Source organism: Ovis aries, chromosome 1, assembly GCF_016772045.2.
Source record: "Ovis aries strain OAR_USU_Benz2616 breed Rambouillet chromosome 1, ARS-UI_Ramb_v3.0, whole genome shotgun sequence".
In the NCBI taxonomy this organism is placed as follows: Eukaryota; Metazoa; Chordata; class Mammalia; order Artiodactyla; family Bovidae; genus Ovis; species Ovis aries.
Genome location: NC_056054.1, coordinates 111,309,410 through 111,325,645, shown reverse-complemented (window position 1 = coordinate 111,325,645; position 16,236 = coordinate 111,309,410). Strand labels below are relative to the sequence as shown.

General features: G+C 42.0%; 1 protein-coding gene across 2 annotated transcripts in view; it reads left to right on the top strand.

Annotated features, from left to right (window-relative positions):
• COPA (COPI coat complex subunit alpha) overlaps positions 1 to 13,370 on the top strand; it is a 50,485-nt gene extending 37,115 nt beyond the window's left edge. For both annotated transcript variants that reach the window (XM_004002669.6, XM_004002670.6), the window contains exons 18-33: positions 3,750 to 3,912; positions 4,014 to 4,160; positions 4,897 to 5,086; positions 5,209 to 5,304; positions 6,444 to 6,532; positions 6,695 to 6,818; positions 7,707 to 7,796; positions 7,963 to 8,072; positions 8,842 to 8,919; positions 9,086 to 9,154; positions 9,661 to 9,797; positions 10,026 to 10,212; positions 10,302 to 10,412; positions 10,952 to 11,113; positions 12,295 to 12,489; positions 12,745 to 13,370. In XM_004002669.6, the coding sequence (XP_004002718.1) occupies positions 3,750 to 3,912; positions 4,014 to 4,160; positions 4,897 to 5,086; positions 5,209 to 5,304; positions 6,444 to 6,532; positions 6,695 to 6,818; positions 7,707 to 7,796; positions 7,963 to 8,072; positions 8,842 to 8,919; positions 9,086 to 9,154; positions 9,661 to 9,797; positions 10,026 to 10,212; positions 10,302 to 10,412; positions 10,952 to 11,113; positions 12,295 to 12,489; positions 12,745 to 12,804 (2,008 nt within the window). In that variant the 3' untranslated portion in view covers positions 12,805 to 13,370. The remainder of the gene's footprint in view (positions 1 to 3,749; positions 3,913 to 4,013; positions 4,161 to 4,896; positions 5,087 to 5,208; positions 5,305 to 6,443; positions 6,533 to 6,694; positions 6,819 to 7,706; positions 7,797 to 7,962; positions 8,073 to 8,841; positions 8,920 to 9,085; positions 9,155 to 9,660; positions 9,798 to 10,025; positions 10,213 to 10,301; positions 10,413 to 10,951; positions 11,114 to 12,294; positions 12,490 to 12,744) is intronic.
• The last annotated feature ends 2,866 nt before the right edge of the window (positions 13,371 to 16,236 follow it).

Below are 16,236 nucleotides of genomic sequence, written 5' to 3'. Positions count from 1 at the left end.
AATAGTTTTTCTCCTGTAATTGAGATCTAATCTTAATGCATTATGGTCAGAAAAGATGCTTGGAATGATTTTGCTTTTTTTGAATTTATCAAGTTTAGATTTATGGCCCAGGATGTGATCTATCCTGGAGAAGGTTCCATGAGCACTTGAAAAAAGGTGAAATTCATTGTTTGGGGGTGAAATGTCCTATAGATATCAATTAGGTCTAACTGATCTAATGTATCATTTAAAGTTTGTGTTTCTTTGTTAATTTTCTGTTTAGTTGATCTGTCCGTAGGTGTGAGTGGGGTATTAAAGTCTCCCACTATTATTGTGTTATTGTTGATTTCCTCTTTCATACTTGTTAGCATTTGTCTGACATATTGCAGTGCTCCTATATTGGGTGCATATATATTTATAATTGTTATATCTTCTTGGATTGATCCTTTGATCATTATGTAGTGGCCTTCTTTGTCTCTTTTCACAGCCTTTGTTTTAAAGTCTATTTTATCGGATATGAGTATTGCCACTCCTGCTTTCTTTTGGTCTCTATTTGCGTGGTATATCTTTTTCCAGCCCTTCACTTTCAGTCTGTATGTGTCCCTTGTTTTGAGGTGGGTCTCTTGTAAGCAGCATATAGAGGGGTCTTGTTTTTGTATCCATTCGGCCACTCTTTGCCTTTTGGTTGGGGCGTTCAGCCCATTCACGTTTAAGGTAATTATTGATAAGTATGATCCTGTTACCATTTACTTTATTGTTTTGGGTTCGGGTTTATACACCCTTTTTGTGTTTCCTGTCTAGAGAATATCCTTTAGAATTTGTTGGAGAGCTGGTTTGGTGGTGCTGAATTCTCTCAGCTTTTGCTTGTCTGTAAAGCTTTTGATTTCTCCTTCGTATTTGAATGAGATCCTTGCTGGGTAGAGTAATCTGGGCTGTAGGTTATTGTCTTTCATCACTTTAAGTATGTCTTGCCTCCTGGCCTGAAGAGTTTCTATTGAAAGATCAGCTGTTATCCTTATGGGAATCCCCTTGTGTGTTATTTGTTGTTTTTCCCTTGCTGCTTTTAATATTTGTTCTTTGTGTTTGATCTTTGTTAATTTGATTAATATGTGTCTTGGGGTGTTTCGCCTTGGGTTTATCCTATTTGGAACTCTCTGTGTTTCTTGGACTTGGGTGATTATTTCCTTCCCCATTTTAGGGAAGTTTTCAACTATTATCTCCTCAAGGATTTTCTCATGATCTTTCTTTCTGTCTTCTTCTTCTGGGACTCCTATAATTCGAATGTTGGAGCGTTTCATATTGTCCTGGAGGTCTCTGAGATTGTCCTCGTTTCTTTTAATTCGTTTTTCTTGTTTCCTCTCTGATTCATTTATTTCTACCATTCTATCTTCTATTTCACTAATCCTATCTTCTGCCTCCATTATTCTACTATTTGTTGCCTCCAGAGTGTTTCTGATCTCATTTATTGCGTTATTCATTATATTTTGACTCTTTTTTATTCTAGGTCCTTGTTAAACCTTTCTTGCATCTTCTCAATCCTTGTCTCTAGGCTATTTATCTGTGATTCCATTTTGATTTCAAGATTTTGGATCATTTTCATTATCAATATTCGGAATTCCTTCTCAGGTAGATTCCCTACTTCTTCCTCTTTTGTTTGGTTTGGTGGGCAACTCTTCTGTTCCTTTACCTGCTGAGTATTCCTCTGTCTCTTCATCCTGGTTATATTGCTGCATTTGGGGTGGCCTTTTTATATTCTGGTAATTTGTGGAGTTCTCTTTATTATGGAGCTTCCTCACTGTGGGTGGGGTTCTATCAGTGGCTTGTCAAGGTTTCCTGGTTAGGGAGGCTTGTGTTGGAGTTCTGGTGGGTGGAGCTGGGTTTCTTCTCTTTTTAGATGCCACCAGCTGATCCATCCAGTACGCTAATCTGAGTTGACCAATGAAGGCAAAGTCTTTCCCTGCTGTAGCAAACCTTGGTCAAGTTCCTTGAACTATGTCCTTCAATTTTCTCATCTGTGATACATCTGCACTGAGGACTTGGTTGTGTCTACCTGTTCAAGGCTTTTATCCTTCATTTAAATAAGTTATCCTTGTTCTTTTATTATAGGAGTTCTTTATTTATTTGAATATCGATCCTTTGTGATGGCAATGTATTACAAATACTAATATCACCTCCCATTCTGTTGCATATTTTTTGATTCTTTTGAGATCCTTTAATGAACAGATGTTCTTAATGTAGTTGAGTTTATGCATCTTATCATTTATGGATATCAAGTTTTGTGTCCTATTTAAGAAATCTTTATTGACTCCAAGATCATAAGAACATTCTTTTACCTCTTCCTATGACAACTTTATAGTTTTGCCTTTTGCATCTAGGTCTATAATCTACCTGAAGTTGATTTTTGTATATAGTGTAAGGTGTAGTGAGTGGGCTCAGCTTTACTTTTTCATAAGGACACTCAGTTTTGTACCAACATCATGTATTGAAAAATACCAACTTTTCCCCATAGTTCTGCAGAGCTATCTTTGTGATATATGAATCACATTTACAGAAATACAAAGATGTGTTTTCTTGTGGTCTTTTGTCTATCTATGATCGAATTCTGCATTGTCTTGAGTGTTATCGTTTTGTAAGTCTTTACATCTGGTAAAAGAAAGTGAAAGTATTAGTCTCTCAGTTGTGTCTGACTGTCTCAGGGGACTATAGCCCCCAGGCTCCTCTGTCCATGGAATTCTCCAGGCAAGAATATTGGAGTGGGTTGCCATAGTAGGTCCACAAATCTTTTCCACTTTAATTTTAGTTTATTAGGCTATTTTCAAATAATTTGAATTTCTCTATTGTATTTTTGTTTTCTATTTCTTAATTTCTACTATTGGCTTTATTTTTTTCCTTCCAAGTATATTCTTTGTTTTAACTTTTAAAAGAACAATAAAATTTTTGAGATGGATACTTATTAATTTTTAGTCTTTATCCTAATATTAAACATATAGAGCTCATTAATTTTTGAGTATTCTAATATGTGAGTACTTAACATTATAAATTATCCTTCAAGTATTGTGTTAGCTACAGTCACAAGTTTTCATTTGTAAACTTTTAATTTTCGTTTAGTTTAAAACATCACATGCCTTGCGTCATTTCTTTGTCAGGAGTCTTCACATGTACCTGTCTTCTGCTCTCACTCACAGCTTATAAGGAAGGATTGACCTGTTCATGGTGGTCTAGTGGTGCTTCCCTGGTGGCTCAGTGGTAAACGAATCTGCCTGCAGTGCAGGAGACCCGGGTTCAGTCCCTGGGTCCGGAAGATCCCCTGGAGGAGGGCATGCCAACCCAATCCAGTACTCTTCTAGAGAATCCCATGGACAGAGGAGCCCGACAGGCTACAGTCCCTAGCGTCAGAGAGTCGGACACAACTGAAGTGACTAAGCAGTTGCAGCAGTGGTCTAGTGATTCTATATCAGAACTTAAGATTCTTAACTTTCAGGTCTGGTTCTGATAGCTGTGTCTCTTAGATTGTAGAGTATTAGCTTATAAAGAGAAATCATACCATCTGCCCCATCTTTTCCCACTTCACACAAGAGAATAAAATAAGTCTGGCATTTAGTTCTGCTCTTTTTTGATTTCACTTCACATCTATACCATTGTTCAAATGGCACTTGAGAAAGGGATAATGAGAAGATAAAAGACTAGGTACTAGACTTGTCTTACTTCCATATAGGCTGGATTTACCCATGCATTTGCTGAAAATTGTGCTTTTTAACTCTTATTCTTAGGGACTATGGGATCATCCGAACTCTGGATTTACCTATCTACGTCACGCGGGTGAAGGGCAACAATGTATATTGCCTGGACAGGGAGTGTCGTCCTCGGGTGCTCACCATTGATCCCACTGAGTTCAAGTTCAAACTGGCCCTGATAAACAGAAAATATGACGAGGTATGAAATGAGGAAGCATATTAGGAGTATTGAGAGGGGCAGTGCTCCTTTTTTCCTATAAATGATCTCTATTTCCTGCCTACCCCACCCCAAATGTCTAGGTGCTACACATGGTGAGGAATGCAAAACTCGTAGGCCAGTCTATCATTGCTTATCTTCAGAAGAAGGGATATCCTGAAGTGGCGCTGCATTTCGTCAAGGATGAGAAAACTCGCTTCAGTCTGGCACTGGAGTGTGGAAACACCGAGGTGAGAGAAGTAGTTATAAGCCCCGTATTGTGGTAGAGGAGGCGAAGGGGTTCCCGTGGCCTTGGGAAGACATTATTCTGGGCTTGCTTCTTCAGCCCGTGTAATGAATTTTAGGATTTTTTAAGTCATTGAGCCATCTTCCTGTTGCTTATTTGCCCATTTTTGCTTCTGCCACAGCATTTCTACTGTTGTTGTCATTCTGAGTTAGTCTGAATTCAGTAACTTTTACAACAGAAGCACGATAGCATAGAATTGGAAAAATCTCATTGTTTCCTTGACCTTGATCTGCCGATTGGCTGCTTGGATGAAGGAACACTTACTAAAGGTTGAGGTCTAGAGTCTGTGAACATTATTTTTAAATGGATGGAAATAGTTCTGAACTTCCTTCTTCCATTACTTCTTCTGAGGAGCCACATTGTTCATCAGACCTGGCAGATAGGAAATATGATAGCTAAGCAAGAATTGACTGTATGGAATCAGCAACTGCTAAAAGATGATTTTGTTGTAAATTTCTGAGGAGGAGGATAATGTGATGTGATACTTCGATCCATGGATCCTAAGGGATCCTATTTGTTGATTGAATTTTCAGTAGAATTACTGAAAGCAAAGCTAGGTAGAATGAAGTATAAAGAGCTGCTTGGGAGATTTATTTAGAGATGGACATTTTGACTGCAGACCCTGGTTTTCAGTCATAATAACCTCCAACTTGTTACCTCTAATCCTGGGGATTCTTTAGATTGCTCTGGAAGCAGCCAAAGCACTGGATGACAAGAACTGCTGGGAAAAGCTGGGAGAGGTGGCCTTACTACAGGGGAACCACCAGATCGTGGAAATGTGCTATCAGCGTACCAAAAACTTTGACAAACTTTCCTTCTTGTACCTTATCACTGGCAACCTAGAGAAACTTCGCAAGATGATGAAGATTGGTGAGACCCCAGAAACTAAGGATAGGAAGAGGGGTCCTTGTGGGGAGGAAGATGGCAAATAGAGGCAAGAGAGAACCTGAGAGAGAAGACCTAACTTAGTGCCTCTTACTGTCTTGGTGCAGCTGAGATCCGAAAGGACATGAGTGGCCATTATCAGAATGCTCTCTACCTAGGAGATGTGTCCGAGCGAGTGCGGATCCTGAAGAACTGTGGACAGAGTAAGTATCCAGAGCTCACATGGGGTGGGGGTGGCCTTAGGAAGTACTTCCTTTATGGCAAGTTATTCATGTATAGTGGTGAGGAGATTTCCTTCATTGCACATTTTTCAGAAGAGACCACATGCTCCTACCATGCTCAGAAGACTTCCTTCAAAGCCAAATGGAGGGACAGCCAGAAAATATAGTTTTTCTAGACACTGGTAGGAAAATAGCTAATATCATGGAGAAAGTAGATTTTAAAAGATCCTGGAGCAGATACTATAGTAAATGTAGTTGGTTGAATGCCGTTAGAGTTTTTATTATTTACTTCAAGTCTGGGGGTTTTACTCATATTTATTTTATATTTAAGGGATATTTTTTGAGAACCCACTGTATACACCAGGCATTACACTAGCACTTGAGATACACTAGGGAATAAGAAAGGTGAAAGATATGGTTTGGACCAAGGTGCTACCTGTGGACCGCTGAGCAATGGTCAGATTTGGCATACATTTTAAAGGTTGAACCAACATAATTTGTTGAAGGGGACTGATGTGAGACGTGAAAGAGAAGAGAAAGGAGTGAGTTCAAGGTTCTTGTTAACACTGATAGATCTTAAGGATAAGCAACTATTTTAGTTATTTATTGCTGTGTAGCTGGTTACCCAAAACAGTAGTTTAAAACAATAAACACTGATTATCTCAGTTTGCAGTGCCTCTGGCTCACTAGCTTTCATTAGGCTGCAATCAAGGTGTTGGCCAAGACTGCAGACTTCCCAAGGCTCAAGTGGAGGAGGATCCACTCCCACGTTCACTGTGTGGCTGTGGGCAAGCCTTGGGTCCTTACTAGCTATTTGCTGGGAGACGTCAGTTTTCTGCTATCTAGGCTTTTCCACAGGGCAGTTCACAGTATGGCAGCTGGTTTCCCTTAGAGCAGGTGGGGGCACCTCAGACTAAGCCATATCTTTGTATCCTAATTTCAGAAATGACATCCCATCATTTCTCCCACGTGCTGGTCATTAGAAGTGAGTCAGTAAGTCCAGCCCACACTTAAGGGAAGCGGATTATGCCAGGACTTGAATACCGGGAGGCTGACATCAGGACGCTGATGGGGGTACACTTGGAAATGCACGTTTACCACACAGTCTGTTTTCTTCACAGAGTCACTGGCCTATCTCACAGCTGCTACCCACGGCTTAGACGAAGAAGCTGAGAGCCTGAAGGAGACATTTGACCCAGAGAAGGAGACAGTGAGTCTTTATGTAAAGTGTCTCTGATTACAGGATTAACTCTGATATCTTGGGACTATTTAAACTTACAGATGTCACTCCCACTGAGATCAAAGAAAGCTCCATGACCTCCCCTACAATGTTCATGAGAGCTTTTGCTTTTAACCTTCTTCTGCCTTCCAGATCCCAGACATTGACCCTAATGCCAAGTTGCTTCAGCCACCTGCACCTATCATGCCGTTGGATACCAACTGGCCCTTATTGACTGTGTCCAAAGGGTTCTTTGAGGGCTCCATTGCCAGCAAGGGTAAATGTCCACTTCTTCCATAACATTTTTGTTGTGTGCTTGTTTTGTGAGAAACTGTTCTAGAGAGTACCCTTAGCCATAATGTCCTTTCTCTCTGTTCTTTTTTCTGTGTGATGCCTCATGGAGCACTGAGATGCCAATCAGAGTTATTGTACAGCCTTTTAAACACTAAATAAAAGCATGCTGAGATCATGAAAATTCAGAAAATAGGAGGGAAAGAGCTCTCTTAGTTCATGCTTCTAACAACCACTGTTAACTTTTGGTGTATTTTCTTAGGTTTTACCATATATGTAGTCATACTCTCCTTTCTGTGTTTTATCATTCATGACATACAATCTTGAGATACAAACCTCAGCTCCCTCAGTTCTGTCATGTGAGTATACCCACTGCCACTCTTATCTTTACCCTGTTTGCTTGGAAAAGTCTACTGATGTGTTTCTTCCGAGTTTCTTGGCAACTAAGAACCTACCTAAATAGACCTTGGGTATTTTGTGCCTAGTGCTGCTCTTTCCTCCATATCCTCTCCTCTAACCTTTGTCCTCACGCCCTGTTTACACAGTGGTGGTGCTAACTTAGCAAAGATCTCAGCAAGAAATGCCAAGAATTGGTAGCAAAGGCTTGTTAGTAAAAAGATGGTTTAAGAGGAAGTTTTTGGTAGCAGGAAGGTCAGTTTTTTTCATCTCTCTTCTATTCCTTCATTCTGTGAAACCTATGCTAACCTGCAAGTTAGCATGACATAGATACCACAAAAACAAATAATAAACAAAAACAGTAAGTAGACAAAGCATTGGCACCTGCTTCTGTAGGGATACATCTTGCCTGCAGAGGAGGCCGGATCTCAGAGTTAACCAACAGTAACCAGCTCCTTTCTGTCCCTTCGCGCTGTAGGGAAGGGAGGCGCGCTGGCTGCTGACATCGACATTGACACTGTTGGTACTGAGGGCTGGGGAGAGGATGCCGAGCTGCAGCTGGATGAAGGTAAGATGCTCATCTCGGACTGTTCTGGGCAGATCGGCTCCTTGGAGTGGGACTGGGCGGTGGGCAATTCTGCAGGGTCCTGGGCAATGGGATCCCAACATTTTCTTGCCTTTGGCTAAAATTGTCATGTTGCAAATCTTATTTTGTGCCTGGATTTTCCTTACAGATGGGTTTGTGGAGGCTACAGAAGGTTTGGGGGATGATGCTCTTGGCAAGGGACAAGAAGAAGGAGGAGGCTGGGATGTGGAAGAAGATCTGGAGCTTCCTCCTGAGCTGGTAGGTGGAATTCTCACCCTTGTATGGTTCTCTCCATTTCCCCCTGTGGAGGCCTTGTCACCCCCTGACCCCTGTCCTAAGGACCCCAAAAGGGAGGACATCTAGATCCTCCTAACCTGCTCTTTATCTCCCACTTGAAAGATAGAAGAACATAACTAGGGTTGTACAATGGCAGCTTATGAAAAGGCAGCAAGCTTTTTTGTGTGAATTGGAGCTTTTGGTATACAGCTTTTGTTAGAGCTACTGAAATTTCTACTATTTTGAGAATCATCTTCCACAACCACCACCCCTCACCAGCAGAGGCTGGGAATAAGATAAAGTTTTGTTTAGATTTATCAGGACAAATTGATGCTTTTGAACTGTGGTGTTGGAGAAGACTCTCAAGAGTCCCTTGGACTGCAAGGAGATCCAACCAGTCCATTCTAAAGGAAATCAGTCCTAAATATTCATTGGAAGGACTGATGCTGAAGCTGAAACTCCAATACTTTGGCCACCTGATGCGAAGAGCTGACTCATTGGAAAAGACCCTGATACTGGGAAGGATTGAAGGTGGGAGGAGAAGGGGACGACAGAGGATAAGATGGTTGGATGGCATCGCCGACTCATTGGGCATGAGTTTGAGTAGACAGGGAGTTGGTGATGGACAGGGAGGCCTGGCGTGCTGCAGTCCATGGGGTTGCAAAGAGCCGGATGCTACTGTGCGACTGAACTGATCAGGACAAATTGCTTGAATGACTTAAAAAATGATTCATTTCTCTTTTTCCCCTAGGATATACCCTCCGGGGCAGCTGGTGGAGCTGAGGATGGGTTCTTTGTGCCCCCAACCAAGGGAACCAGCCCAACTCAGGTAAGCAGAGAAATATAGCCCTGTAGGGATAAATGTTTCTAAGGTGGCTGTACTTGATTACATGTGTAAAGAATATTGACACTCTTCTGTTACAGATACAGAGTAGGATTGTTGGGAAGAGAAAGAGCAAAATTTCACTTGTCTTGGGTTTTCTGTTCCTTGTTAGATCTGGTGTAATAACTCTCAGCTTCCAGTTGATCACATCCTGGCCGGCTCTTTTGAAACAGCCATGCGAGTGAGTCTTAAAGTTACCTTGGCTTTCACTGAATGTGCCTGGGGTCCCAGGGGGAGGGCTGACTCATCTTAACCAGATAACAAGGGCAGAGGTGTATATGTATCACCTCTTATCTGCTTTCAGTACGGCTTAGTAATCTCTTAAAGTGGATTCTTCCAGCCATTTTCCACTGGTTTATAGCCTGCTTTCTGGCTCACATCAGTGAAGTCAGCACCCCTTCACCCCTTCATGAACAGGTGTGTGTTTTGAACACTAGGCCATGTGCTGTGGTAGCAATAACAGTACCAACAGCTGCAGCAACCACTAACATTTAATGCTGACTGTTTGCCAGTCACTATCATGAATGCCTTATGGGTATTATTAAATGAAGTAGATCCTATAATTTAATATAATTTATTGATGAAGAACCAAGTAGAGAGAACTTAACTTAAATACCTTGCCCAAGGTCAACTGGTTTTTAAGTAGCAGAGCTCAGATCCCTATGTTTCCTTCCTCTTGGATTCCAGCTCCTTCACGACCAAGTAGGGGTAACCCAGTTTGGCCCCTACAAGCAACTGTTCCTGCAGACCTATGCCCGAGGCCGTACCACCTATCAGGCTCTGCCCTGCCTGCCCTCCATGTATGGCTATCCTAATCGCAACTGGTAAGGCCCCTTGCTTCTCTCTGTTCCAGCTTGTGGTAGATATTCCAGATGGTAGCCTCAGGGAATATCAGCATTGTCCCAAAGCTGATGTTTCCTAGTAGGAAAAGATCTTTGGCTTGCCACTTTTCCCTGGCTTTTTTCACTGTAGGCCGTTGTGATCGTGTTTCCAGAAGTTAGGTTGAAGTGGGCTCCTAATCATCCTGTCTTCTTTCTGCTTTTCTCTTTCAGGAAGGATGCAGGGCTGAAGAATGGTGTACCAGCTGTGGGCCTGAAGCTTAATGACCTCATCCAACGGTTGCAGCTGTGCTACCAGCTCACCACAGTTGGCAAGTTTGAGGAGGCTGTGGAAAAATTCCGTTCCATTTTACTCAGTGTGCCACTTCTTGTTGTGGACAATAAACAAGAGATTGCAGAGGTAAGAGCAGTCTAGCTGCTTGTCATAGTGCTAGGCACCCCCCTAGTCTTGCATCTGTACCGTGACCTTCTTTTGTCCCCTCTCTCCAGGCTCAGCAGCTTATCACCATTTGCCGTGAGTACATTGTGGGTTTGTCCATGGAGATAGAAAGGAAGAAACTGCCCAAAGAAACTCTAGAACAGCAGAAGCGCATCTGTGAGGTAAGCCCTCTGAGCAGTACAGAGGCATTGTCCCTTTTACCCTCTGAATGAATGAATAGTAAGTCACTTCAGTCATGTCTGACTCTTTGCAACCCTCTGGGCTGTAGCCCGCCAGGCTCCTCTGTCCATGGGATTCTCCAGGCAAGAACACTGGAGTGGGTTGCCATTTCCATCTCCAGGGGATCTTCCCCACCCAGGGATCGAACCCGGGTCTCTTACCTCTCCTGCCCTGGCAGGTGGGCTCTTTACTGCTAGTGCCACCTGGGAAGCCTCTATGGAGTTTGAATTCTTTAGGTCTCAATATGGGGAGTGAGAGAAATTTGCACCTGTTTCTGTGACAGTAGTATGTATTTCTCCACCCTTCTTCCTCATCCCATAAGTTCTCTATAACTAGGAGGCAGAAGCTTTCTCTGTTTTATAGCCAGTCCGGTGTTTATTTGGTGGTTTTGTTGTGTTTTTAATGCGTGTGCAACAACTTATAAATGATCTATCCTAGCTTTAGCATCAGCCTGACATATGGTCCTCTTTCTGTCCACCAGATGGCAGCCTATTTCACCCACTCAAACCTGCAGCCAGTGCACATGATCCTGGTGTTGCGTACAGCCCTCAACCTCTTCTTCAAGCTCAAGAACTTTAAGACTGCTGCCACCTTTGCTCGGCGCCTGTTGGAACTTGGACCCAAGCCGGAGGTGGCTCAACAGGTATATGGGAACTCCTTCAGTGAGCATAGGAGAACTGGATCTCCTTTTACATGGAGGGGGTCAAAGACCAAGGTTCTTGTCTCAGAAACAAAGTGCTGTATTACAGCATTCAACAAAAGAGGCAACAAGATGCCATCCTCTGTTTACATACAGAGGATGAGGACCTCTGTATGGCATGCTGCTGCTAAGTCGCTTCAGTCATTTCCAACTCTGTGCAACCCCATAGACGGCAGCCCACCAGGCTCCCCTGTCCCTGGGATTCTCCAGGCAAGAACATTGGGGTGGGTTGCCATTTCCTTCTCCAGTGCGTGAAAGTGAAAAGTGAAAGTGAAGTCGCTCAGCTGTGTCCGACTCTTAGCCACCCCATGGACTGCAGCCTACCAGGCTTCTCCATCCATGTCATTTTCCAGGCAAGAGTACTGGAGTGGGGTGCCATTGCCTTCTCTGTGTATGGCATGAGGACCCCCTTTTTATTCCTGGAAACTAAACAAATACCTTACTCAGACATGGCTCCACTCTGAAAGTATGACCTGTGACATCAAATAGCTCCTCTGTAGCTGAAAGTCAGCCCCGAACTGTCCTTAAGTTCTAGGTTTCTCCTTATCAACACTAGTTACCTCTATATATATACATGTCCCATTACTTGTGCTTTCTGAAAGCTTTTTTATTTGGGCAGTGAAAGCCAGTTTTAACCCTTTCATGGCCAACCCTGAGAATTCTCAGACTTAGTGGAGAAGTATGGGTCTAGTTAGCCTTCCCCTGTAGCTCAGCTGGTAAAAGAATCCACCTGCACTGCGGGAGACCTGGGTTCAATCGTTGGGTTGGGAAGATCCCCTGGAGAAGGGAAAGGCTACCCACTCCAGTATTCTGGCCTGGAGAATTCCATGAACTGTATAGTCCATGGGGTCGCAAAAGTTGGACACGACTGAGCAACTTTTACTTCACTTCACTATGGGTCTAGTTCCATAGGGCCACTTTGGGATAGAAAAGGAAAAACCCTAATACAATAGGAATGGCAATTATTATTCCTTCATATGACCTGTGCAGAGAACTTACTCTGTATTCAGTCAGTACAATTGCTTCTTACATCAAAGAAGCTACTAACCATGGTGTTGAGGTCATTTGAGTTGTGGTGTGCAGTTTTCAGTCCTTTTAAACAAAACGTTCCTTCCCTCCCTTAGACCCGCAAAATCCTGTCTGCCTGTGAGAAAAACCCCACAGATGCCTATCAGCTCAATTATGACATGCACAACCCTTTCGACATCTGTGCTGCATCTTATCGGCCCATCTACCGTGGAAAGCCAGTGGAGAAATGTCCGCTCAGTGGGGCCTGCTATTCCCCTGAGTTTAAAGGTCAGATCTGCAAGGTCACTACGGTAAGTACTGTCCTTGAGAAATGAATCTAGAATATTGAGGGAAGGGGAAAGAAGGCATATTGGTCCTTTGGTTCCCTGTATTCCTGCCTCACACCTTAAGGTGATGACATTGGAGAAAGGTAGAACTTCTCCCCACCACTCCTTACGATCAGTAACCATAACAAAGCACTCTCCTGTCCTCACTAGGAGGGCAGGGAGTAGACCCTCTAGGCTTCTCACCCTCAAAATCCCCTAATTTTTTTTCTTCTTCCATAGGTGACAGAGATTGGCAAAGATGTGATTGGTTTGAGGATCAGCCCTCTGCAGTTTCGCTGAGGCCCCTTTCTGTGTATAGGGTCAAACACCATGTTTCCTGCATCTTCCTTAACTACTGTTCATGTTGGTGTTTAGTTCTCCCTGCCCTAAAATCTAATGTCCTTTTCTCTTCTTGTATGGCTAATCAAGTCTAAACCTGACTTTTTTTTTTGCCTCTGAGAACTTCTCATCTTCTCAAGGTGACTTATAGTTGTGGTCACACTTAGCCTTGCCTTCCCAGCGTAGATCTTTCAAAGAACATTTGTGATGAACATTTAAATAGTAAATTCCTTCAATATTTATCCTTTCCCTTTCCACCCCATGTGTGCCTTTTGTTAGAAAGAAATGAGATGTAATAAATAAGATAGCGTCTTTTACTCAGTCATAGCAAGCTCTTAGCCATCCCCATTTTCCTTGGACATTCAAACTCCTAAGCAGATAGAGCCTCTCTGTGCCCAGAAACTTGAAGTCTGAGAAGAAAGTGTTTGTTTTCCCAGAAATGCATATCACTTTTTGTTGATTTATTCTTTCTAAACATTGTTCTTGTATTTTGTTTCTCACACAAAATAAAGTAGATTTTTATGAGAGTTTTGTGGCTTGTCATTTGTTTCCTGGACATACTCACATTCCTCCTTACTTCATGTAGCTGCCCCATCCAAGCAGATATCTTTCCTTCAATAATTATTTTTAATTACAAAGGTAGTAAATACCTAGTGATTTTTTTGTTTTTAAAGTAAACTGTGAGAATGGGAGAAAGCAAGTAGTTCCCTATTCCATTGTTGACTGCAACCTTCCATCCATTGCTAATTAGTAATACACTGTATATAGTACAACATATTTTGCTTGTCATGTAGTAAGATTAATTTGGTAGAGTGATATAGTGTACCTTTGATTAAAATATATACTGTCATTTCAAATTCATGTTTTCAATAAACAGTACATTTAGTTCACAAATCAATAAATTTAGAAAGCTATTCAGTAATGTCTTCCTCCTCTGCTTTCCCTCAGCCACCCAGTTCCTATCACCTTCCCCAAAACAGGTAACTGCCGTTCTTAGCTTCCTTAAATCCTGCCAGAGGTTTTTTTTTAAATGTATATACAAGCAGATGTCAATGTGTTCTTCCCTATCCCCCTACTGTATCTAAATGGAAGCATACTACTTAAGGATTTTAAGTTGCCTTTTTATTGATGGATATACTTATTGATTGATATTTGACTGTTATAAACAGTGGTGCAATGAACATCTTGAACATACATTGTACAGGTGGGGAAAGTGAGCCTGGAGGATAAACTAGAATTGTGTGATTCCTACATCAAAGAGTGCAGGCCTGTGTGTCTTTTTAGCTTTAAAAGATACTTTCTTGCTACTTCCTTGGTGGTCCAGTGGTTAAGACTGTACTTCCACTCTATGGGGCACAGGTTCAATCCCTAGTTGGGGAACTAAGATCTCACATTAAAAAATTTTTTTAAAAAAGATGTTTTCTTAAACATAGTATCCCCAAAATATGTCTGCCTTCTCAAAAAATTTGCATACTAGTTTTATAACAGTTTCTCAAGTTACAAACATTCTTACTGTAACCTAGGCAAGTTGATCATTTCAGTAAGTTTTTTTTTAAGTTTAAAACTTAAATTATAAAATTAGTTTTGCATATCAACATAATGAACTAAGGGATATGAAAAAAGTGGACAATCCTCATGAAGCTTACATAATCTTAGTTCAGCTTAGTCGTGTCTAACTCTTTGCCACCCCATGGACTGCAGCACGCCAGGCCTCCCTGTCCATCACCAACTGGGAAACAATGGATAAATATGAAATACCAGACAAGAATTTGAAGCTGGTTAATAAACAATGGAGAACCAAAAATGTCCTTAATCAAGAGAATAATACAAAGAAAAAGCTGTAAAATACCCTTGCGGCAGTGTTCTGGTTGCTTTGCCAACAAAGGTCCGTCTAGTCAAGGCTGTGGTTTTTCCAGTGGTCATGTATGGATGTGAGAGTTAGACTGTGAAGAAAGCTGAGAGCTGAAGAACTGATGCTTTTGAAGTGTGGTGTTGGAGAAGACTCTTGAGAGTCCCTTGGACTGCAAGGAGATCCAACCAGTCCATCCTAAAGGAAATCAGCCCTGGGATTTCTTTGGAAGGACTGATGCTGAAGCTGAAACTCCAGAACTTTGGCCACCTCATGCGAAGAGTTGACTCATTGGAAAAGACTCTGATGCTGGCAGGGATTGGGGGCAGGAGGAGAAGAGGACGACAGAGGATGAGATGGCTGGATGGCATCACCAACTCGATGGACATGAGTTTGAGTGAACTCTGGGAGTTGGTGATGGACAGGGAGGCCTGGCATGCTGTGATTCATGGGGTCGCAAAGAGTCAGACACGACTGAGCAACTGAACTGTACTGAACTGAATGAACAGTGGAGAACCAAAAATGTCCTTAATCAAGAGAGTGATACAAACAAAGTAAACGCTGTAAAATACTCTTGCAGCAGTGTTCACTATACATGAGAGGCAGGAGATGAGTAAATACTGAGATGAGGCGTTAGGCGTTTCAGTAGTCAAACAAGTTTAATGGACTTCCCCTGGTGGTACAGTGGATAGGAATCTGCCTGCCAGTGCAGGAGACACGGGATCAATCCCTGGTCTGGGAAGACTGCACATGCCACGGAACAATGAAGCCTATGCACCACAACTATTGAACCTGCACACCTAGAGTGTGTGCTCCACAACAAGAGAAGCCATGCACCGCAACTGAAGCGCAGCCCCCCGCTCTCCATAACTACAGAAAGTGCTCACACCAACAAAGACCCCGTGCAACCAATAAACAAATTCATAAAAAATAGTAAAGCAAGTTTAAGAAGTAGAACAATCATGCCGATTTTCAACTCCATTCATTTACTATCTGATACTTTCCTTATTAGCATACTTATATTACTATATTAATGTGAAGCCAATAGAAATACTTGTAACATGTGCTTGTTATAACTACAGTTGTATTAGAGAGACACATGTAAGCAGTTTGGAGTTAACCTGGAATAGATATTACAGCTATTGGGGAGAAAGATTAATCAGGGAAAAATTAGATTACAGAAGTTTAGATGTGAAAACAACCTTAAGAGTTTCAACTTTCATTTTTTTTTAAAAAATCATATTTGTAATAGGAGTCCTAGAGTGGAGAAAGGTTTTGAACAAAGCAATAACAGAGTTGAGACTAGCATTTAGGTCTTCTGACTTCTGGTCAGAGTGTTTTTCCCAAGTTACAGTACGTGTGCTTGGACGATCACAGCAGGTTTTGCACAGGTATGACTTTAAAAGTATGTGCCTTATATGTCAAGGAAAGAGTAAGTACCTAATCTGGTGCTTGACATAGTACTGGAGCGTGTTTAGGAAGCTAAGGATGAAAGTCAGGAAGTGACTTTTTTTCATTTAGATGTGGTTTCTCCCTTTTAAACT